General features: G+C 43.0%; 1 protein-coding gene across 2 annotated transcripts in view; it reads right to left on the bottom strand.

The window, feature by feature from the left end:
* Positions 1-8,676: 8,676 nt before the first annotated feature.
* The window catches only part of GLI3 (GLI family zinc finger 3), a gene marked incomplete at both ends in the record, with an annotated part of 185,724 nt that continues 169,029 nt past the window's right edge, over positions 8,677-25,371 (bottom strand). For both annotated transcript variants that reach the window (XM_079538404.1, XM_079538405.1), the window contains 5 exons: positions 8,677-10,970; positions 12,168-12,495; positions 15,680-15,970; positions 17,894-18,058; positions 18,628-18,777. In XM_079538404.1, the coding sequence (XP_079394530.1) occupies positions 8,677-10,970; positions 12,168-12,495; positions 15,680-15,970; positions 17,894-18,058; positions 18,628-18,777 (3,228 nt within the window). The remainder of the gene's footprint in view (positions 10,971-12,167; positions 12,496-15,679; positions 15,971-17,893; positions 18,059-18,627; positions 18,778-25,371) is intronic.

The following is a 25,371-nucleotide window of genomic DNA, read 5'->3' as shown; positions in this document are numbered from 1 at the left end:
TGACATTACTGCCCCACCTGGTCAGTCAGGGCCCTCACTTCTTGGCCAAGGGTCAGTGCTCTGGAGCCATTCCATCAGGGAGGAGCAGAGGGTGGCAGTGGTCAGCAGTGAGATGAGATTCCTACCGCGTTGCAGCACTGAACTGCCATCAGCACCTTGGCCTCAGGGATGGGATTTCCTGCTGCATTTGTCAGTGTCATCAGGATAAGGAGTTTGGACAGGAGCTGGACCAGCCTCTGGTAGTGAGAGCAGATGAACAGCACCAGGGACCAAGATACACGCGCATTTAGTGCTATGGCCAAAGCCAATCACAGTCAGAGAAGTGTCCAGGTGACGTGGGCTGAGGCTACAGCAGGCATCATGGAGGGGAGAGAGATTCCTGCCAAGCCCATGAGGACAAGTGAGAATTGCTGGAACAGAGTTAAATCCAGTAGGAAAGCTGCATGTGATGAAAGCACGTGTGTGGAACTGAGCGAAACGTGGCACTGCTCTTGGGGCTGGGGTGTGGGGATGAAACACTCCGTGCTTTCCCTGGCAGAGTTTAGTTTTGCCATTTGTTTGCCTCAAAATGGGACTGTTCCCCTATTCACCGAGTGTTTTGGCAGTCTTTTTTTTTATTGTCTCTGTTAAATCCTATGTTTTGTCTGCAGTGGCCTAGCGTTTACCAGCAAGAAGGCTTTGACAAAATACTCATGATCAGCAAAGACACAGCAGTGGCAGCAGTACTTAAAAAATGCCACTTTTTAGGGCACACTGAGACCAGCGTCCAGGTTTCTGATGCTCTCTGATTTGAGGTGTAGCAACAGGCAGAGGAGGATTCCCTGAAGCATTTTTCCAGCCAGTGCCGAGCCCTCTCTTTCTCCACTGGTGCTGCAGCTGAATTGGAACCGGGCACTCTCCCAAGGCAAACTGAGCTCGGGTGAGGAGCTGGTTGAAACCCAAGCTGCTTCAGAACATGAAGGTAAGCAAGAAGTGCTATGCTGGTTCAAGACTGCACCCCACAGAGCTGAAAAAGGCATTGCCTCCTAATTTTGTGGCTCAGTTTTTCACGGCTTCAAGCACTTAAACTGCTTCTGTAATTTGGAGAAAACAGCAGCAATCTCCAGGGGAGTACCCGAGGAGAGGAAAAAACAACACCAAATGTTTTTGTTGTGTTTGTTTTTTTTTCCTCTGTGCCCCCAAGCCAGTTTTGAGAAGGGAATGAAATCCAAGGCAGGGAAAGGATTCAGGGAAGCATAAGTAGCCATGCACCAGTGCTGGGCAGCCAGTAGCCTGCAGACAGGCTGCAGAGGGACATTAGACATCAGAAAATTGAGCCCACTGCAACTACTACCACTGAATGGCTTCCAACTCAGGCAAGCACAACTGGGATGTGCAGCCACACCTTTTTGGGTTCTTGCAGCCAAACTGGAAGGAGGTTAACAGAGAGCGATGAGGAACGGGTCAGTGGAGGCTGAAGCAATCAGCCCAGCCAAGAATGAGACATATCTGCCTTTTTCCAGCAGCAGCTCTTTAGGTGGATTAAGAATTGGCCAAAGTGCTGCCTTGACCCTGAGGCACTGTGGGGTGCATGGTAGATCTTCAAGAAAAACTGTCTGAAGGCAAGACAAACACATGGACATTTTCTCTGTGGTTCAGGATGACTGGGCTAAGACTGGCCACCCGTGATGCAGAAACAGGATGCTTTCCTGCAACAGGAGTAACAAGTGGGATGGGGAGGCACACACACCTCCCCATGGCTGGCACTGTAGCTTCCCACTCCTGTTCCCCATCTCTACCACAGGGCCAGTGGCACTGGGCTGAGGGTGGTGGAGCATGCTCAAGCACAGCAGCAGTGGGGTCGTTCTGCCTGTCTAATTAGCACTGGTATTTCTATCTCTAGTTTTTTCTCAGCTCATATTCATCTGGGGCTCTCTTATGTCAGTACAGAGCTTTCTACCCTCTTGTTTTTTGTTCTCTCTCCCTCTGCCTTCCAGATTTTTGCCGCTCTTTTAGGTTGCTGTCCAAGTTACTTGTCTTTTCTGTCTTGCTCTGGTCATGGGAACATTAGCAATAATTTTCTGTAGAGCAGTGTGGCTTAGAGACAGCCCTGCAGACCCGATGGCTGTCCTAGTGCTGCTGGCAAGGCTGGAGCGGTTCAGCCAGCCCCGGCTAAAATCCTGTTTCCAGTTCATTCTCATCTCATCTGCCCACCTCTCCTTGCTCCAACTGTGCCATGGGACACTGTTGCAGCCATAGAGCTGTACCCCATGCATGGAGTCCAGCAGGGTGTCAATGTGGGAGCACACATGCAGGTAGACAGCAGGTGCAAGCACTCCCATTAAATGCCATTTCTTCCCTCTCTCTGGCCCAAATCTTCTCCTTTTTTTACCTGGGACAACCACTTGGCCAGTCTGAAATCAGAGAGGGAAAATGGGCAAAGGCAGTGGGAACGAGAGCAGTGGAAATGCAAATGGGTTATGTGCTTCCTTGGATGGAAAGAAGCCCAGGTTGTTAAATAGGAGACGACTTTAGCATGAGTTATTATTATTGGTTGTTTGTACTGGGAAGTGGTGCCTAGGGGCTCCCATTCCACTAATCATGTAACAAAACTATGTTCCTCACACAAATAGCTCATGTTTCAGCATGCAGAGAACAAGCAGTCTCCTTCCCATTATCCCCCCTTGAAAAAAAACTGTATGAAGATTGCACAGTCAAGCCCACAAACATTGAGAAAGGAAAAAATGACATTGGCTCGCCCTGTGGTGCCATAGCTTACAGCCATCCCGGTAACCTCACCAACACCTTCAGCTTCTCCTGCGTCTTCCTCCCTGCTCTGTTCATGACCCTGGCAGGTCTCAGCTCTGTGTTAATGTTATTAGTGATTTTTTGTTGCCCTTGTGTTTGGTGTTTGGGTGTCTTAACTTTACATTATCTGTTTAGGATGTTTAACACAGCAGTTCCCCAGAGCACACACCCCTCTGAAGTAAGAAACCGTTCAATAAATTCAATTAAATAATTCACAGCTAACTGAAGGTCAACAGCATCCACTATTTGAATGTTACAGACTAAGACTGTCCTGCTGTTTCTTGGTTTACTGAGGGCTGGGCGCAACGCTGAGCTGCGCCATCTCAAGTCACAGCTCCTCCTGCACACAAACAGGCAAGTCTTCACTGTTTCAGCATTCCAGATGTCACAGAGCCTGCTGCTGCTCCATCACGTCCGTGCCTGAGGCGTGCCTTCTTTGGCCACAGCAGGACAGGATGCAGAAGCATGGTGGAGGGGAATGGCGGCTTGCTGAGCATGCAACTGTGTGTAACCAGTGGTCACCAGGACACCGTATTGGTGGAGAAAGACCCCAACCCTTGAGCCGTTCCTGGAGCTGGGCAGGTTTTAGCTGGCAGCATGTGAGAGGAGGCAGAGCAGCTGCTATCAAACCCCAGTCCTGCTACAGCCAAAAGGCATGGAAGGGCCTTTTCAACCGAGGCCTTGGCCTTGGAAATTACTAAGCAATTCTGGTTGAGATAGGTGTAAGGGAGATGCTGAGCACTAGCAGAGTGGTCTGGGTCTTGCAGAGATAAAAGCAATCAAAACAGAAGTCTTGAAATGAGATTGTCTTGATCACCTTACAGTGAAGCAGCCCTACAGCTCCTATAGTGTTTGTATCAAGTAACTTGACCTTGCTTGCTCTGGATGCACACTACATAAAAGCCCACACAACTGCTATACTTAACAGGAACACTCATTAAATCAGTCCAAGATCTTTCCTTTGAAGAATACTGCATTTAAGCATTTTGAAAGCCGCCAATGGTCCACTAGAGTGACCATGTACAGACTAACCCAGCCAGACTTCCCCAGTCCCTTGCTTCTTCCTAGGTGACCAAACCTTTGGCAGAGATGCTTGGTAAATGAAGTAAGAAAAAGCAGCCTTTATATAGCAGGACGGAGTCTTAACAAAGCTTGGCTTCGACCTCAAAAATGCCCATGGCTGGAGGTTAATCACATTGGTTCCTCCCCTCCTTTCAAAATTTTATCTTTCTGACACCAGAGTTTCATGTAGTCCTCCATCCAGCACCCCCCTGACTCTCCCCCTCTGCCCCCAAGGTTTTTCTTTAAAGAGAAGGTCTTGACTCCCCGTCAACATTTAAAATGTGAATGAAATGAAGCAATCAGCAGGTAAGCACAAACAGAAAAGTGACTGGACATCTTGTGGAACTGATACATGCTCACTGCAAACAATCTGCCCAGCGAAATGAAAAAAAAACCAACAACCAAAAAACTCCCTCCCCCAAGGAGATATTTTAAAAGCTGAAAGCTAAGAACTTAAGTACAAAGGCTTTTGTGTTTTTATTGACATTGTAAGAAACATTTTTTTCTTTGTTACAAAAGAGCTAAGTGGTTCTGAAAGCAGAAGTACAGTTTATATGTACACGGTGCTACAGACCCTTCAGATCAACCTAAGGCTCGAGAAATACCAGATCATAACTGCAGATTTATCAAATTAAGACCACTAAGGCCTGGTACAGCCAAACACTATTCCTACCGTACGTAAATGTATTTACACTATTAAAAAAGAAAAGAAAAAAAAAAGAAAAAAGAAAAAAGGATTACAAGCTTTATTTAAAAAAAAAAAACAAACAACCCTAGAAAAAAAAGTTAAAAAAATGAACACATTTTTATCTTACACATCTGCAGGACTGACAACAGTAACTTTTCAGTAGGAGACATTCTATCAATCCAAGGACAATAACACGTGAATATCAGAGGTTTACAAGACACTTCAGACACTACTAACAGTGGCATGTGCTATCAGCTGAATGGAGAATACAGCCTCATTGTGAACATTTGCCAACATATCTTGGTCCCTCTCTGTTAAAGAATAACACAAAATAAGGCACATACATTGCGAGAATATAAACTGTGAAGGACAAGCCACTGTGCAACACGTGTGGGCCAGATAACCAGCTATGTCATCAAGAGAGAGGGAGGAGAAGGAGGAAATGACTGGAAGCAATCAAGCAAGCCAGGGTTTCAATGCTTGTGACATCTGGAACCATTCTCCAAGGAGAGAATAAGATTATCTGTCGTGTGGACACAGTAGCCATTGTACCAGCAACTCCCCTGCTGGAAGCCCACTGACTTGTCTGCAAAAATACCTTTCATCCTCATGGATGAACTCTCACAGGTGACTCCAGATTTGTGGAAAGTAAAAAAGTCTGTAAAAATGTGAGCAAGGCGGGTGTGCCCAAGGCCAATAGTAGCTGATCAGGATGATCCTTGAAGAGCCGTTAGAAAGGGTGGTTCAGAGTCAGGCTGTGACCACAGCAATGCTTTAAAAAACAGGAGAAAATCACAAAAACTCCTGCATTTTCTAGTACTTTAGGGTGAGCGGTGTGCTTCCAGCTGCCAAATGCATCAAACATACAAAATCAAGCCTCGGCTCTGTGACTGGAAGACCAGGAGGGTGCTAATAAACTTGTGAGTGACATTGGTGGGATTTTCCCCAGACTATCACACATCCAGAAGCTGGCTGCCAACTTAATGCTAGTATCCAGCCTTACAGAGCCAACTCTACCTCGTCAAAACAAAACCAAAAAGGAAGATAGCTGGGTTATGATGTACCTTCACGGACATCAACAAATCAGGTTCTTTAGCATCAAAAAGAAAAGTATGACAGGATAGTAAAAGCTGAGAAGTGATGTGTTTATGTAAGAAGAGAGGCACGTATGCTTCAATAGTGAAAATGATAAACCATTTGAACAAACTCTCCAAGGACATCGTGGAGCCTTTGTTTCTTTGTCATCCCCAAATCAAAACCAGATGACTGTCTGGAACACGTGGTTTAGGCCAAGACACACTGTTGGCCTGAAACAGGGCTAAGTGAGTGACAAAGGTCTGTCAAGGAAAGAAGGCAAATCAGATACTCAGTCCCTTTTTCAGTCTTAAGCAATGTGAATGGATTCTCCTAAGCTCTGACGATTCACATCTTTCCCAGCTTCAACTGAACAAGCAAATACAATTATAAACTGGAAAACTGAGTTTAAAAGTTGTTTTTTTAAAATGTATTCGCTCTATAATAACAAAATGCTCGTCTCCTCAGCCACGTCCTCTCATGCTAGCCATAAGTCTCCCCATTGAAACTGTTTATAAACATGTAATTGATGGCTTATTGAACAGCCAGCCACTAGCCACCATGAACCATCTGAAATAATCCCAGCTGACGAGAGCAAAGCCTTTCCTAATGCTCTTTCTCAGTAGGGACATGAGCTATCAACACAATTGCACTGCAAGGTGAAGTGCAGCAATAGAAGCATCCCTCGATCCAAACCAGCTAACTGCCTTGATGAGCTCTGCACAGCTCCCTCTGAAGGCTGAAGACCACTACAGAAGGGCTGTCAGAGCTGAAGGTGGGCAAGAAGGTCAGGAAGGGAACTGGCAATGGGTAAAGAGCACAAAGGGAGGGAGTACACGTGTGTAATGCAGACAAGAAAAGAAATGCTTGCTAAAGATATGCAGAAAGACAGGAGCAGGACAATGATAAAAGTTGTAGGATATTGAGGAAATCTTTTTATTTACATTTGTCTTGATCCCTGACAGTCCAGCTCACATTTAATATGTTCTGTGATAAGCCCAAATAGAGCCTCAGCAAAGGATTCAAATGTTTTCTTTCAGATTTACAGCTTCTTCATCTGCTTGTAACAGCTGATAGTAGATTGATGTTGTCAGAAAGCTGCACTTAGGCTGCATTCCTTTACTTTCCTCAAATGCTATGCCCTGAACAAGCTGGTATTTCACCCTTTTCTGCAGGAAAAAAAAAAAAAGAGTGCTATGGCATTCTGAGCTTTAGCTATCACCTCATAGTGCTACTCTTAATTCTGACTTGGCTAAAATGTATTTGTCGTCCAAAATGGACCAAATCACCTCTCTTCATCATACATCTATACGAGTTATAGTTCCCCACAGGCATCAGACCCATGACTGTAAGTGTTGGCACCACCCGCATCCCATTAACTACATTTTAGTGTCAGGAGTTAACAGAGATGATTGTAAGAGCTGCACTTGTGTGTAGCTTCTACGAATGCGTGAACTTAAGCCTTGCTCTTTTTAATGTTCTGCCCAATTGCTTATCCAGGAGCACAGTGTGTGTGGGTGCACAATACAGTCAAAAATCCTCTACAAGAGCTGGCTGTTATGGACAAAATTCCATCCACCTCTACCAGGGAGTTACTCCATGCTCACAGTGTGATGGGTCTGATTTTTGCTGGTGTGAGTGAGTCTAGGCATTGACTCACTGATCTGCCTCGAGCTGAAATGCACACTGCTGTCAGCAAGTTTAGAGTGACTGGGTTAGTATTTTTACATTTTGATAGGCTACCAGACCAACTTGCTTCTTTGCAAGGTTGTTTCTTTGCTACTTTAAATGACAGCTTCAATCTTTCAATTTCGTAAAGCTTGGATACACTAGAAAAACATTTAAGACTATTGGGTTGCTTCTCATCACTTCAATTTGCTTGGCTAGTCTGTTTGCTACTGGTTTAACATGCCAAGACCACGTTGCTTTTGGATTTGTAACCATGTGGTATGTCAACAGGCATTTACTTACTGTAAAATATACAATCCATCTAACAAAGCTGTATGTGTCAGAAGGAATGTGCAAGACAATTCTTCTGGCAAAGGAATAGTTACTGTAAGAAAAAAAAAAGAATAAAAAGAAAGAGTTCCCAGCTTGGAACACTGGCGTTTCATTATTTCATTCTATGAAATAATCCATCACAAGAGCCTGATCACCTCTCCATCAATGTAGTATGCAAAGAAAGGATTACAGACTGTCCAGATCAGCAGACATTCACATAATTTCACTATCCAGTCATTCAAATAAAAGTTGAAAAACAGAATACTAAATACTGCAAATAAAACAAGAGTTATACTAAGAAAAGCTTTCTTGTCCTCTGTCTCCTCTGAAAAACACACGCACAATACAATCTCTGTATCCTTACGCAAGGCAATGACATCCATCTCTGTGGTTACCAAAATCTTACACATTTGCTAGGTATCGAGGGGCTGCTGGGCTTACATTTCTTACTTGCTTGAACCTCATATTTCTTGTGCTCTTAAATCTGGAACTACAGCTTAGGGGTACCGTGGCAGTGCATTCCTAAATCAGTTGTCCACCTCAGGGTGATGTATTCAATGCATCCAGAGAGGATTTCCTCACTGTATGTTTGCTTTACATCCTGCATGGTTATTTTGTGCCTTTATGTAGGGAAAAAATTGTTTTATACAGTCAAGTTTCTTTTGACTAGCAGAAAATTAAGCCGTTTCATCAGAACTTTCTTTCAAAAAAAACCAAACAAAACAAAAACATGCACTTCACACGTTTACATTGGTTTACAATTAAAAAAAAAAAAAAGAAAAAAGAAGCATACAGACATTCAAAAAGGGAAGAAGAGAGAGAGAGGCAAGTGAGAGGTGAGGGAATGGGTGTAGCAATACTGATTCAAAACTGAAATGGAAGACAGTTTCTCCCTAGAACACTTTAGGGTTTTCAGAGTTCTTATTCCATAAAAGGAATATACTTGAAACACATCCCATTTAGGTGAGATGAGATTGCTAAAATACATACACAACTAAAAAATATGAGTCTTTTTTTCATCTGTTATCTCCTAAGCGGGCTTTTTGTTTTTTTTTTTTTCATGTCTATTGCATAACAGCAAGAAACTTGCTTTCTTCTGCAAGTGAGGTCAACAAAGAACTCATGTCCCCAATAGCCATGTTGGTTGTGCTTACAGGCATAGCTGGGAATGTAAGAGACGCTCGGGGAGTGGTGAGGCGTGAGGAATTGCGGGAGAGATTCTGAATGATGCTTGGGCTCAGGGCTCCTGAAATTAGGCTGACATGGTCTCCATCATCTATGATAGCATCAAAATCAATCTGCACACCCTCTAGGCTGTTGCTGTCAAGGCTGTCAACTGTGCTTGATACTTGGTTAGCCCCCGGGGAAAGAAGCTCAGAGGAGTTTGCAGTAGCAGTCTCCTGCAGCAGGCAGTTAGCTTCCGAAACAAAGAAAGAAGAACCTGTTTTCATAGCTTGGTGGCTAAAGCCCGTGGTTTGGTCATATAACTGACCAGAGTAATTCTGCATATTAGAGCAGAACTGCTGTGATTGACCTTGCATCTCCATCTTAATGGTGTTTACCCTGTACGTCTGGTTGCCATCACTTACATGTCCTTGCTGTTGCGCCAGGTTGTTCCTCAACACATTTTGCCGTCTGTTGCCACTGTAATTAGCACACGGCTGGTAATTCTTGGCCACTGACAAACCTGAAGACTGGTTACCAATGGTATGAGAGACCACTGGACAACTCTGCGGCCCTTGATAGAGGCTGCTCTGTGAGGTAGGACTAACCTGCCCTAGCATCATTGGACCAGACTGACTGACTCCCTGGTAATGAATGCCATCTCCGACCAGTTGGTTTTGCAAATATTCCTGTTCCACCATATTCCTGTTCTGCATCCCATTTGCCATACTGGTGGCCTGATCACTGGATGCGATGGGATGACCAAAATTTTGCTGGTTCCCACTCACTGGTATATTGCTGCTTCTTAGCTTCTGCCCTTGAACTGTCATGCCACAGGAATTGTCCATTGCCCCAGAAATCATTGGTTGCCTGCTGATGCTTTCACCGTAGGGCTTATTGGGCTGCACGCTGAAAGAAGTGCTGGCTCCGCTGCCAAGGACTGTGTTCTGCTGCAAACCATAGGAACCATTGTTTTCCATCAGGTTCTGATAGCCATTTTGCTGGGACACACTGCTTCTCTGCAAGTTCTGCTGCTGAACCATCATGTTGTTATACAGTCCAAAGGCTCTAGCCTGCTGCACTGCTGAGCGCTGACTACATTTCAGTTTTGTAGGAGATAAGTCAGAACTTCCTGAGCTTACTTCATTCCACTGAATGGGTAAGTCACTCTTGCTCGCCTCTGAGCCTGCAGGCTGACTGCTTGCTGGAGGGGCTCGGTCGAAGCTGCTAGGGTTGCTGTTTCCTAAAACCACACTGTGATGCATTTTGTTGCTGTCTAGGACGTTGTTCAACAAGTGGTCACACATGCTCTGGTTCTGGGAATTCAGATACTGAACCACGTCATCTGGCAGGAGATCCTCATCATTCAAACTGCCACCTGCTTCCATCGTAGCAGCCTCCAGGGTGACATTCTCGCTGATGCTTGGAGGACAGGGGGAACTGAAGCCACGGAAAACGCCACCCTCAGAACGGGCATAGTTCTGAAGGACAAGGTTGCGCTTTTCCATGGATGGAGGCAAAGCAGGAGAGTTAAAGCTATTAAGACTGTTGAAATGTTGGACTCTAGGGACAGAAAGGTTATCGGAGACCATTCTTACTGGATCGCTGGCTCTCCTCGTCCCATTTCCTAGAGCATCATGAGACAGAAGATGCCTCCTGCTGTAACCGTTTGCCCCACCATCACTACATCTTCGAGGGGCATTCACTGGAGGCAGTGGAGATACTCCAGACTCCCTGCAGTCACCCAAGAGTGCCATCCTTGTTTTGAGGCTCATCCTCTCCATATTAGGCAGTGGAGTTGGTGGGGGTCCACCAGTAGCTGCTGCATATTTAGCTTTCAGCCTGTATTGCTGGGCTGGGGTGAGGCTGAGAAGACTTGGCAGGTCATCACATTGGCTTGCTTCACTGGAGCGTCGAGAGGCATCTGTTGAAATGGGGTCATAGGAGTCCGCAACGCTCACATTTTGTGGTCTTCCCTCAGCCTGAGAGGCATCACTGGACCTCCGGCTGGAGAAGCAAGGTGAGATTCCAGAAGACCTGCGGCTGCTCAAGTAGGCTGAACTGATTGTGCTCGTATTGCTGTCCCTCCTGTTTAGCATGTTCAACACAGTGATGTCCGTACTTGAAAGTTCGTTCCTGTTTGGCAGAATAGTCATGGATCCTCCTACACTGCAGCTGCTGTTTGACTGGGTACCTGGAGGTAAAATTCACAGATAAACAAACATGTATTACCAAAAACTAGTACAAAAAAAAACCCCAAAACAACCAAAGAACACAAAGTAAAGAAAGCAGAGAGAAAAGTGGGAATGTCTACATTGTCATAACTAATCATAGCAGAGCTCTTTATTGAAGTAAGTAGGGACAAAAACTGTGTCCCTAGGTTAAAAGCTAATTCAGAGACTCAATGGTAAAATTTCAGTGTGAATCCCAGCACAAAATTTATAGGCCGTAGCCACAAACTGTCATCAGCTGCTGTAGTCCCTTAGCCTGCAGTGCAGCTATGCTTACTGATGTGCCAGAAGGACACAGTCATAAGAAAGCTTTTTATAGGCAAAATATAATTGGACAGGCATTTGCATGGAAATGGCAAAATACTCAAATTGGAGGCTATTCAAGGTCATTTCTAAGACTTCTTGAAATAACTCCTAACAACTGCAAAACATCTTTGCTGGTTTCTTGTTTTGTTTTGTTTTTAAGTAAACAGAATATGTTTCTTAATTTTACATGGTTTCTTCTGACTGAATGTGTTTCAGAAATGCTGGGCAGTCCGTGCTGGGGGGAGAGCATAAACCTACAGGTATGCTGTAGGCGATGTACAGACAGCAAGGACGTGTTTTGGCAACCAAGAGATAAGCACCATCTCATACAAAAACAGATATTGATCCTTAGGGCTAAATCTCTTCCTGCTCCCATTCATAAATATCTACATTTTGTAGCAGCGGTATCTGTACATAAAATTAATTGCATTCATGGAAGCAGTTTATTTAAAGGAAGCCCGATGTATCAATGCAAAGGGTGTCTTGTATGTCTCATCTGAAAGAATTCCATACAATCAACTGTTAGATATTTCATTTATCTGCCTTGCCTAAAAAATAAACTGATCTTGGGTCCAATCCTTCTCCTACAGGGACTATTTCAATCACAGTAAGTTTACTGTCCTGCTGGTCTCCCCTGCTATAAGACAAAAGACTATCAGTCTTCCCTCAAGGTGAGCAGCAAGGCTTGCAATGAGGGGATAAACAAAAAGTAATCAGTTTATGGACGATTCTCACATGTGATGAATTCCATTAGCTGTGCTAATCTTTCCCCAGTGCTGCAATCTTGGGGCAAGTACTGCAACCAAGGAATCTAAGGACAAAAAGAGTCATGGCTTCCATTCCACAAATCTTACCATTTCCTATGAGAGGCGGCAAGGTTGGGGCTTTGGAAGGTGGAACGGGGTTCAGTCTTGGAAGCATTCCATTAACTTGTTTCAACCTTTCTAATTTCACTTGCTCCATCCATTTGGTCCCTGTCATATTCCTCCTGGCCTGTAAGCCAAGTGCTGTGGTGGCTGTGGAAATGGTAGAGTCCATGATTGGGGTTTCATCGATGACACTGAGGTCTCCTACACTACCACCACCAGTCAGAGTAAGCTCGATCCCATTGTTGGAATAGTTGCTGATGGGGGACTGTTCGCTGCTGCATGTAGACTGACCACCAGGGCTTGGCTGAGATGTCTGTTGGAGTGAAAGAACCAACACAAGAACGTGAGGATTAAGCAGACCATGTTAATCTGTTGACACAATTGTAGATCTAAGTGGAGCCAAGGAAAACGTAAAGAGAAGTTTAATGTTAAATGATGACAGTGATTTTTCATTAGGAAGCTTTCTGGAATACCAACTGCAATGAATGTCATTGCAAAACTCAGCACTAACATCCACTTCAATATCTTGCTGACTGTATGTATTACATCTACATGAGCCATTCATCTATCTCAGTTATTCTCATAAGTGGGAACTGTATCACTTCATACCATTTAAGAGAATGTATGTATGTATGTATACTCCTGTTGGGTATGCACTGTTCCCAAATGCAGGTCAACAAACCAGAGCAGAATTCAGTCACGTTAAGAGGTCTAATTTACAATGCTAGGCTTGCAGCAAACAAACAAACAAACAAGATTCCAACAACACTGGAATTCGTTGTGTTTTGTGTTTTTTTTTTAAATTAGACTTGCGGCTAAAGAACTGAAGTACTTTCCATGCTTAAGGCTCATTGTTACGAGCAGTGGTTGGCCAGAAATGTTGGCATGTAATAAAACAGGGACAGAGCATCAGTGCAAACTACTGTAACATATTATCAGCATCCTGAAGGACCTTAGCAGCACGCTCTAACTTATTCTATCTCTGCCCTGCATTACGAAGGTGATGATCTACCAAATCAAATCCTTTGTTTCATTAGAACTTATGGAATCTTCTAAGCACACAGTACAGTCTATCTAAAGGAATGTAAACCCACTGCAATAGCTTCTTCTTTCTTAACGGTGCCCCCATTGCTGTAGCAGGATTCTTGCTGTGGGGAAATACAGGCTCGATTTACTTTTTATGCGCACAATGTACTTATAAAAGCATGGGGGAAATCTCTCAAACAAACTGAAACAGACAGACTGACTGACTGACAGACAAAACATGTAGCAAGACAGGCAGAAGTTTCTGGACACGGGGCTGTATTAGAGTGATCACAAGTCAAGTCTGTGCATGCAGTATCATTTTGCTCCCAAGAACAGTTTCATGTAAACAATTTCACCTTGTTTTTTTTTCCTGCCAGCCTGCGATTTTTATGCACATTCTTACTGACAAATGCTAGCAAGAATTTCTGAGGTAGCAATGGTTGCTCTCACTTTTAACATGAGTGAATGAAAGCAGTACTGTAGCTTCATATGTCCCTGAGGAGTCAATTCAGATGCAATAACTATTACATTACTTCTAACTTGAATGATGATACCTACAATTTATGAGGCCACACTGAGCAAGCTGATTTCCAAATCCTGGCCACAGAAGATTTGGTGACAAGAATAGAAACGACTGTTATTACTCAGAAGAGAGCTTGTGCTTCTGTACGATAGCTCCATGTCATATGGAAGAAGAGCAGTGATGGTTAGAAGCCTGTTCTTGTAGCCACGTGTAAAGATGACAGTGAGGTAGGTTACAGAAGAACAGCATTATGGGAAACATATTTCTAGGTGTGCAATTAAAAAAAAAGGGCTAGAGAGAGGTTCAAAGACATTTCTGAAGACATTTCACCAATATGCCAGATTTTTCACATGTCAAATGTTGCAAAATACTCACAGCACGTTACATTTGGGAATGAGTTTGATGGATTGCACATTACTAAATAAAGGAATGATTGGATAACAGGCAGAAGGCTAAAATAAAGACACAAATAATGTTGCAGTAAGAAAAACAGAGAAGTTTAAATGCCCTCACCTTATTACCCACTGTCCTTAGGAAGTTAGAACAAGACATTTAAGAGCATTAGACAGAAAAGACACAGGATTAGTTAAAAAACAGAGCATATATCTTAATTCACACAAGCAATAAAAACAGGAAACATAAAATTGTTTTTAGAAGATGTTTTCCAGAGATAAATATTTAACACCATGAAAGCAATCATTATTATGAAACCATTTATATTTGAGAGCTCAGCATACCTCAGTAACACTATGGATTTAGCTACACAAGCAAGAGAGGAATGGGTTTTGTTCCTTTGTAATTTAAGGCAGTTATCACCAAAGATGGCAGAGGATCTCCTTTGGACTTCAAAAGGAGTTAACTCTGGACCTGAATGTTTATGAATTTGGGATTAATGTATATAATTTGGGATATTCCACAGTTTGGGTGTAAGCATTAAGCACAGTATAGCAACAGCTCGTACTTCAGTGAGTAATCATTCTGAACTGCAGCATGAAGACCAACCATATAAGCATAGTTTGGAGGCCTCATATTTGTAGCTCCCAAGAATTGTGTCCAGATGAAATGTAGACTCAGAGGTAGTTCACTGGTAGTAACAGTACAGAGGTAGTTACTGGTTTTAATCCTTGTGAATAGGATGCATTTTAAGGGAAGGCACGTGAAAGAAGGACTTCTTTTGTTTCAAACAGCATGTCAGAAAACTGAATTAATTTTACGCTCAAGCTCTAATAATAATGAGGTCCTTCACACTGGTATAATACAGTACATTGGAGATAAACCAGAGGAAGGCTTGATGAAACTTTAAATTCACTTTAACTTAAATTTGAATTAGGCTAACATGGTCAAATTAAAGTAAGTATCAGATTAACCTAATAAGAGTCACAGTAGAGATCAAATATTATCAGAAGATCTCCTCCTGCCATTGAAGAAAGTCACCTCACCTTGCTTCAGTTACATTCCATCTGTCAGAAATCCTCAAGCCCCTAAAATCCGACTCTTTCTCCAGGTTCTCCAAAATTTACCATCACCAATATCAACATGGCAGTAATTTTGACTTGGTTTTATTTGCATTCAGAATTTGAGGCTGCAGGACTCACATACTCTATCTCTCTTCTGCAAACAGAAGAGTGGAAAAAAACCTGCCTTTTTAAAATGACAGCTATGATTTTCTCATAATACGACGATTCCAGAAGATGGAGTTTTAAGAGAAACAATTATTGCGAGAGTTGCCAGCACTGCACTTACTGTGTATTGCACAGACTAGATGTAATCTTTTTATTTGCTATTTCTCGGGCTTTAAAAACATTTTACAGTGTAAACGAAAAAGAAAGCCTCACAAAGATCCAAACTTGTGAGCTGGAGTTTACGGGTTTGAGCATTTCACAACGGGAGTAACATGGAAGTTCCAAAAAGAGAAAGGGCGAGGGAAATGTCACCGTGTATTGCATACCATTGGTTTCTCTGACTTGACTGCTTTCACTTGCAGGCATTCTTCACGCCTTGAGGTAGTGTTGTTGAGGTCCTTCTGCTCCCCAGTCGCACCCTGAGTCTGCTGGCCTGGCGATCGTGTCTGAGAGTGGCTGCCTGGGTCTCTGGGTGGTGGAGGCCTGGGGTGGATGTCTCCTCGCTGCTTCTTGGTGACGTGTGCTTCTGGCCCATGCACCGTCTTGACGTGTTTCCGTAGAGAACTGGGGTCTGTGTAGCGCTTTGTGCAGCCTGGGATCTTGCAAACATACGGTTTCTGCCATGCCAGGAAAAACACTCAAATTAACTTTAATTCCATATGGGAGTCCTGAAGAGCTCCTTGGAGCACAGCTGGCACTATACCCTTTCATGGTGAATTTGTTACCTAATTTACAGTCTCTAGAGTGACTGCACAGAGTCAAATCTATTGATTTCCCCTGGTTTTGGTACTCAGTAATGATGCATGGCTTACAGAGGACAGAGTCTCTCATAATATGAACTGGCACAGGCTTTGACTTATCACAGCAGCAAAGCAATGGAAGCTGATGAAGATTGGCCTATCTATCCTGTCCACTGCTCTCAGCAATCTGATACTTCATTTCCACTATAGCCAGTACCTACTCTTCGACATTCAGAGGCAAACAATTACCTTCACAACATGCTGGGACATTTTTTCAGGCAGGAATATCTGAGGAAGAATTTCAATCCTGGCCCTTTCAGATCACCAGTTCACGTGTCAAAGCACAGCATTCACTTCCATAAGCACTTTCACACTGTAGCAATATATGTACTAGTAATACTACTGTTACTAACATAATTGATCACTTATTTTCTTTAAAAACAGCTTCCTTTATCTACAAATATTTCTGGTCCAATAAGCAATATAGAGAAAAGTAAATTTACTACCTTATAATCTTGCCAAGACTTTCTTTGTCCTTATATAATGAGAAGCTTAGAATGGAAGAGTTGAATCCTTCCTAAACATTCTAATCGCCTCAGGAAAGAAAGTATCACTCACTCACTTTTATTACTGAAATGTTTCCAAGAAATTACTATTTTAGGTCTTATTTACACTAACCCTCAAGAAAAAGAGTTCCCCATGCAGAGTTTCTTAAAGGCATTCTCTCTATGTTTATAAATGGCACTAGAGAGCCTTTGACAAATATAGCTTCTTAATGGCTATCTATGGCCTGAGCCTCCATCCACTCATGTCAGTCACTCACACTGGCTTGAGTAAGAGCAAAAATGTCAATTGTAACAACGTGAAGTTAATGCTGAAGTACTGAAGCAGGTTTTCTCCAGATGCTAAAGATGTACACATCAGCTAAGCTCTGTACAATACATCTGCATCAAGATATCTGAGCTGCTTTTAAATCTGCATCTAGCTTGCTTACTTAACAATTGAAATGCCACTGTGAGGAACTGCTAAATTGCTTTCCAGTGGCATTCATGGCAGGCCCTATATCAGTATATATTGTCTAAGAATGTTGCTGTTGTTGAGACAGATGTGACTGCCACAGTGGGTTTGCCTGGAAAGAACAAATTCCCTCTACTGCATCCCTACTCTGTGAGGTTTATTCAGAAAGGAAAAAAGAATAGTAATAGTCCTGAGAAAAGTGAAGAGATGTAACTCAGAACTTCTAGGGCAACTCAAAATTTCCAGCCCCCAGAGACTTCTTTATGCCTGCCAGCAGCTGCTGGAAGGGACATTACAAGATGTTGCAGAGCCTAGGTGGGCAATCTTTGCTCCCACTCTGCTTGAGAAGCGAGAAGTGCAGGAGGCTGTGGTTCCTCTCCTCCTGAGCAAGCTGTAACTCGACAGCCACCAGATGTCAGCATGCAGCAAGGCAAGGTGACACCCTCTGAGGGCAGGACAACCCCACCAGCTCCAGAAAGAAAAATGATTGCAGCATGTCAGCTCAAATCTTCGCCTGGTTAACATGCATGTTTCCACTAGATTTCCCATCAATCGTCCCTCCACTCCTCTCATACTTAACAAAATGACCTGTAGCTTCTTTAGATCTGTCTGATGTTAAAATGATTGTGCTGATAATTGTTATCCAGTACTCCCTTCAGGTTGCTGAGGATCTCTATGGCTGTCCTCCACAACAAACTGCTATGATCATATTGTAAGTCTAGGTCTGTTCGACTCACAATTTTATTTATTTATTTATTTATTTTGGAAGCTATGTTTACTTACCTCATTTGAATGAGTCCTGTTTTGGTGCTTGGCCCTGTCGGATGCATTGGAGAAAGCTTTGTTGCAGCCCTCGTGTTCACACACATATGGTTTCTCTCCAGTGTGAGATCTCAAGTGCGTTTTCAAGTTTTCTAGTCTGGAGTAGGCCTTTGTACAACCTTCAAACTGCAGATAAAGAGTATGTCTGGATTAATTTTAATATTTGGACTTGCAAGAAACAATAAAAGCTGACCTGTTTAAAAACATTCCAAGCCTTCATAACCGTGTGCAATGTAGTTTTGTTTTGACTTGCTAGGTTTTAGTTTTAATTTTACCCGTGCAAAATCATCACAATTCAAGTTAAAATGCTTCCAGCACCATATAAATCTTCTCTCACAGGACAGAACAACATTCATGTACTTTGTCTAAGGCAGTCATTGAGTCTCGTGGCCCCACAGTAACACCCAGATGTAGCTTTGTAAGAGAAAGTGCTTTCAAACAGTTTAAGCAAATTGAGTCCTGTTTAATACTGGTTTAATACTGCCTTTTGGGCCTTTGCTTTTTAAATTTGAGAAAGTTGGCCAAGTTATCCAGTTCTTACCATCTGGGCCATCTGGGTAACAAAGCAGACAGGCAGTGTCAACTGTAGCAGTGTCTGATGGACAGGAGGTCAGAGCACACAGCACCCGTGTTGCTCTGCTCCCTCCACGGCCCCAGGTCCCTGTCAAAGTCTGAGCTCAGCCTGCTTTACTCACAGTGCATTTGTGTGGCTTTTCCCCTGTATGTCTCCTCATGTGGACCACCAGCATATACTGGGCTTTGAATGGTTTCTGCTCCCTGGAACAGTCCAGCCATCGGCACACAAACTCTTTCTTCTCACCATGTATGTGGTCATTATTTATATGCTGTTTGGATAGAAGGAAGTTTACAGATTAACAGAAACACAACTTTGCCAGCAGCCTTCCTGTTGATTTGCATTGAAACAGCATTGGTCTTGTGGTACTCAAGTGCCACTCAACACAAACGACATTTACAAAATCAGGCCTAAAAAAATGAGCTCCAACCTCAGAAATCAACACAACTGCTAAACCAAGTTTTGATCAGATCTTCCCGGTCCCCATTCTCCTTATTTTCTTTCAGTACTGGCCTCCTATATACACTGTGGTAGAAGAGACAGAACTCTACATAGTCCAATAGCTAAAAGCTCCATGCACAGAACCATCCATCAGAACAGATTTTGCTACTGCAAAATATGGCCTTGCCCAGAAGCCTCTGGGAGAGACACCCAGCCTGGATCTGTAGTCCCAGACAACTCATGTTTGTGAGTGTATCCAGAGACAGGCTAGGGCTGTCTACCTTTAACTCTTTCAGATAAGTAGCTTACTCTGTTCCCTTCAACAAAATTTAGTTTGGCAAAGAATTTAATTCTCACTGATTATGTTTCTGAGCAGAAACAAGCTGCTCAGGATCAGCCTCAAGTTATTATTTTTCATGGTTGTTTGTTTTTCACAGCTTCAGAAAGCAACAAAATCATCCAATACCTGGACTTGCAAAGGTGCACAAAGGTTGGAGTTTCAGCAGTTCATCCTCCTGAACTCCCTTTGATAAACCCTGCCTCAGACACATCACCGTTCCTGTACTTCCTACCACAGCTTTCTGGTTGTGCCACTAGATGGCTGCATTTCACAGCAAATGAGATTATTCCCATTAAGAAAAACTGCTTCCAGAGTTTACACGTGATCACAGCAAAAGATGAAATCAGTATCTGGTGTATAAGTAGCTCCCAGAAAAAGCCAGTCCTAGAGAAACTCAGTTGCACACACACACAGAAAAAAAAGAAAAAAAAGAAAAAGATAATCCCAATCTTCCCTGAAGACCTGAAAACAATCAGACGACCAAATATAATCACTTATATTCACAATTATGCAACATCTCCATGGCAAACAGATGTCGGTTGCCTATAAAAGATGACTGCTCCTTTCTCTTTCCGAAACTTCATTGCTATTTCTTAAAGTTTCTGGTGGACAAAGTACACGGCCAGAACAAAGATGTGTTGGACAATGCACAGCATGTAATCTGCAGTTTATGTTCCAAGTGCCTATCTACATTATGTAGCCCCCTCGCATTACACACGGCTGTACCAGACGTATGCAGTGCCCAGCGTTGTGGAACTGAATCAGAACGGTACAGTGAGATTAACGCGCACTCCTCTGTACGAAAAAGGGACAAACCTCAATACACTGAATACACTTCCTATAAATATTACAGACTATAATCTATGTGGTTGAACCGACATGGCCAAGAGAGAAATTATACACAATTGCATGGATAACGTGGGATTTCCCCTGGATTCAAAATCACCATGGCTGGGTCAGGCAGCCCGCAGCAGAAGCTCTTTACCCACTGTCCTGAGTGGACACACACACTCTCTTCTTCAGAAACACTCCCTGCAGGACAATTTTGTCGCTCCAAATGAGCTTGCTCCTTGCCCTTTGGACTTCTCACACTTATCAGTCTAAGCATCCTCTAAAACTGTCCTTCCTCGTGGGCAAAATGCTCCTTCCCTCACCCCCTCTTCTGTCCAGGTTCACCAGAGCTGCTGAAAAAGCTTCCCTAGGATGACCTCTGTCTGTCACTCTGGTGGCTCATCTGTCAGCCATCTTGTGATCACCGTCACATCACTGCGCGACTGTGTCACTCCACAGTTGTTGGCCCTGCTCCCTCATCCTGTCACTCCTTTCTGCTTTTGCCACTATCAAACCACTCTTTGCACGGCTCTTGCTCACTGCACTGATGCTCTAGGAAGCCTTTGAAAGCTTGCCTGCAAATCATCTTGTTCTTGTTTAATTCCTTTGAGGATCCTCATCTTCAGGTAAAGCCTAGAAGAAATGAGCTCGCTACAGCTTCTGCTAATCTGAGTAATTTTTATCTCTCATATGACCTCAGTTGCTTTTTGGTTGCATTTCACATAGGAGCAGTGTTTCAGCAAACCTACAAAAGTGCCCCAAATAGTGTAGTGTATTCGCATTTAAATACAAATAGGCTGGTCCAGAAAGATCTTGTTCCACACTAAATGAGCACAAGAGCACAGCAGAACTCAGAAGTGCTCTGGGATAATAACACCCACTGCCTTTATTACCCTGATTGCACAGGACCAGATTCCAATGCCCTGCACACTCACAGTATGATCTGAGAACTGACCAGCCAACTACAGGCACTTAGCAGCACTACACCGACAAAACAGGTACTAGATTTAAAACACTGGGATTTGCTTAGGTTTGTTATTTGGCAGAAAACAATGTGCCATATCTAAAATACGCTTAATGAAGAGGAAGGCCTCACTGTGCAAACAACAGCAATTAGAAAAGTTCAGAAGTTTGTGAACTCTGGCATTCAGGTTCATTGACTCACATAATTACGTTTGGATTTTGCATGGTGGTTTTGACTCCCCGGTCTCTATTATGAGAGAAAGTGAATAGTTTTCGGCTTGTAAAACAAAGAACAGTCAGGAATAAGAGTATTATGCAAAGCAGAAGCTTTGGTGCAGTACAATGAGGATTTATAGGGTTTCAATTTATAATCTGTTTGTAACCTTATTACACCCATGAAATGTCACATTCCAGGGACTAGATCAGAAGGATATTTTTTTTCCCAGTGAAATTGAATTTTGATGCAGTTTCAGGGTGTGAAAAGGCTGTTCTTTTAATTTGATAGACTCAAACCTGCAAGTTTTACTTATGTTGGTAATCCTTATGACAGTAAATAGGAGCATGAAAGACAACGATATTACTCCCTAGTGTCAGGCTTGCTAACACAAGGCTCTGAAGCACCAGCTCTGTACTATTAAGAATTTGTGACCTGACAAAAAAAAGGCCCTGATAAAAGCTCAAATTCCACTAGCTATCTCCCATTGCACACAGTTCTGAAAAGCTGCTAAACAGGGGTCATTTGCAGAATTCCAGTCACTTTCATGTCATTTCAATGCTCATTACCAAGCCTCAGTCTGTCCTGGCTCATTTTCTTTTCTTTAAAGAATGTTGCTATTAACATTTGGCTCCAACATGAACAGAGGGAGCTGACCTCTATATCGATTTTGGTTTTAGAATGCCCTGGCTTTGAAGAAGAAAGCTCTTAAATAGATTTCAATTCCAGAGCAAAACCAACAGATTCATTGAAATTAAGGCTGAACTTGGTGTGTCATTTCTACTAGGGAAGCTGGCATCTGGAAGCACAACCTGCAGTGTCTTGGAAGCATAAATGCTTACATGGTAAGAAATAATACAATTTAAAGAGGGAGCATGTTAAAAATGTGTTCTTATATGGTCAGTGCACACCGTGTGCAACTCCATACAGTAGCAGTTGACGAAATGAGGCTGGAGGTGGGATCTATAAATTAATGCTTGATTTCCCTTCTCTGTGCGTTTTTTAGAGGAAAGGGAATGTATAACCATATCCAAGCTGACTCCTTGGTACCCATTAGTTACTCAGTTCACAAAGAAAGGCCATTTCTGCTGTTACAGAGTCAAGCAGCAGCACAAAAGCCTACCATTCACATCAGTGGAATGAGTTAGGAACACGAGAAAAAGAACGACTGTCACCTGCAATTGCGATTACATCTGTAAAGACAAAGTGTTATTTGAGGGATAAAGCAGAAATCATTGGGCAAACCTCCTGATTCTGCTTTCTATTCTGGACACACTACCCCAGCACATGCTAGGAAAAAAACTGGAAAGAACCACACTGCCTTGGTAATGTGTGGTTAAGGAGGCATGATGTCCATACTGCTAAAAATTGCTTTCATTTCTATTATATAATTACAATTTTAGGCTTTTCTTAGCCTCTCACATTTATTCTCCTGGAACTATAAATTAAACAGGGGTGCTAAATGTCTCCTCACTAAACTTCACTACACACTTCAAACAGAAGGGGTGTTTAAAGCACCTTCTAGCACAAATCTTGCCCTGACCTGTGTTGCTGCAGAATAACCCCTAGACCAGAAGGGCTGGCAGCATAGGAAATGAAAACAGAGACATGGAGAGGCATTGCAGCACAACAGCTGCTAAGCACAGCTTATCCAGCAGTTGCTCGAGGGAGCTGCACAGCAGAAACATGCAAAGATTGTGGCCAGCAATAACTCGACAGCTCTGAGGCTGGCCTGGAAAGGGATCAGTCGTCCCTGACCTCAAGTCCCACAGGTAACACTCTTGTTTACATGTTTTGCATAAGGGATGTAGATTTGTCCCTAAGCTGATGTACAGTTAGAAACAGAAGGGGACCTCCTGGTCACCGAGTTCATTCCTCACTACAGCAAGCCCCATTACACATAATCCCATTCACAAACAAGCTTCATCTTCTAAGTGCACTTGTATTCTGCTCTGTCCCCAGTGGGAAGCTGCTCTAGGAACTTGCTCTTTTGTTGGTTAGCAACTCATTTCTAGTTTCAATTTATTCACAGCCAATTTATACTCATTTGTTCTTGTGCCAACACTATCCTTCAGCTTAAACAGCTCTGTTTCCTTGCATGGTTTTTGTATCCCTCCCTCATCCCAACTAATTTATGGATAACTCTCCTCTCTGCCTGCATTTGCTGGATTAAATAAGCTGGTTCCCTCTGGTCCTCTCTAGGATGACCAAGTCCTTGCTCCTTCTCTCCTTCCCTGCTTTGCCTTGAGGTGTGGAAGTCCCTGCCTGTCATTTTGCCCCCAAGTTCCTCATTGTTGCTTTCAGGACTGTGCTAGCCCATTCCAGCTCAGAGGTCCTCCTGGCCCTCTTCCCATCTGTCCTATGTAAGAGTTCACCTTCATACTTACCTATCCTTGCCCAGGTCTAAGTACAGCTCTCTTTGTGTAGACACTTGAGACCACTTCTGAAGCAACTGAGTGCCCTGTGGCTTGTTAATTTATCTCTTCTAAGAACAGACCTTGGGAAATAATATCTCCTACTACAGTTGCAGTAGAGATGGGGGCTTAAGATTCGGAAAAAGTAAGACCTAAATCACATGCACTGAAGTATTTCGCTTTCTGATTCCCAACTAAAGTAGTCATCCCTTCCCGAGTAGCATGCAGACTTTTGAGGTTCTTGACCCACACAGCTTCCTTAGATGAGTGGATGTAAAAAGAGCACCATCATTCAGAAAAGTGACAGGGCAGCACTTCAGGAAATACCCCGCTTGCCTGCTCCCCAGGGATGTGATGCTGGGCTAGTCACTGCTCCTTGCTACCATTTTAGGCAATAAGGCAACGAGGAGATGACATCAGTCACACACCCCTACTGCCTCATTAACATCTCGATAATCTCCATGATCCATGGAGAGACGGACAGACAAAAAGCTTTGTAAAGAAGTCAGCATATAAAGGAGGTCCTGGTGAGGTGGGAAATACCTTCCCACAATAGAAATCCTATTGTAAGGAGGCTGAAAAGTGCATCTCAGTAGACCAAGATCCCCAGCAGAGTCCGCAAATGCATTCCCATTGCTGCAATCAAGTTTCTCTCAAACTTTTGTGATTTCCTGTCAGCACGATGCCTGCATTTTAATCTCCTGGAAAATAGTCCTTTCCTTACTAAGGATCATTTGTAGGCACAACCAGATTAAGCAACCCCAAGAGACTAATGTCCGCTTCCTACTGCATGAGTCAGGAGTATGCTTTTGACTTTATGTCCTTAGGGTGACATAAGTATTTCAGTCATTTACAGTTCCTAAGACAGAAGAAGCACTTAAGCAGCTATAAACCCTTATGGTGGCATAAATGCTTAAGCTGCTTTCAGTTCCTCAAGCCAAGCCAAAGCTATAGCTATACATGAAAACTCTGCACTTCTGCATAGGCACATGCCTGTAGAGAAGCTCAGATAGCTATCTCTACTTCAGCTTCCTTTCCTTTGTTCCATTTATTGTTATTCCATAATAGTTTTTGCACCTGTCTTCCATAATTTAGAGAAGATTTAAGAAATAGTGCTGTGAGAGATCTCTACTAATGCTGATTAGCAACATGACAATTCATACCATCCACTGATCTGGCCCAAAGTAGGTCAGTGCCTCAGCAGTCTCAACACCTTTGCCAAATCAGAATAGCCACAGTTAAAATTGGCTGGATCTTAAAACCATGGCAATTTCCTGAGTGTATAATGAATGCACTAATACTAAATACTGAGTCTGCACACTGCACTCCTCACCCTGCAGTATTTGATCCTGTCATTCAACCTCAATGCTTAATTTTCAGTTTTCCACTCTGAATAAATAAAGTCTCCCATTCCTCCTCAGATTTGGTCAAGATCATAAACCTAAATGTGCAGTAATGGCACACCACGTCAGTAATCATGTATTTAGAGGTTACATGTATGAGAGGAGTGTGATGTTTTTAACAGTACAACTAAATATGTACCACAAGTGTTTGTAACTCCAGCGTGACTGGGAAAGTTTTAGTCATCCCAATCAGAAAAATAATCAAATCACCAAATAAAAACAGAAAATTGCACGGTATGTGGAAAATAGGAAATATAAC

Source organism: Tetrao urogallus (genome assembly GCF_951394365.1).
Source record: "Tetrao urogallus genome assembly, chromosome: 7".
In the NCBI taxonomy this organism is placed as follows: domain Eukaryota; kingdom Metazoa; phylum Chordata; class Aves; order Galliformes; family Phasianidae; genus Tetrao; species Tetrao urogallus.
This window is presented reverse-complemented; position numbering and strand designations above follow the sequence as displayed.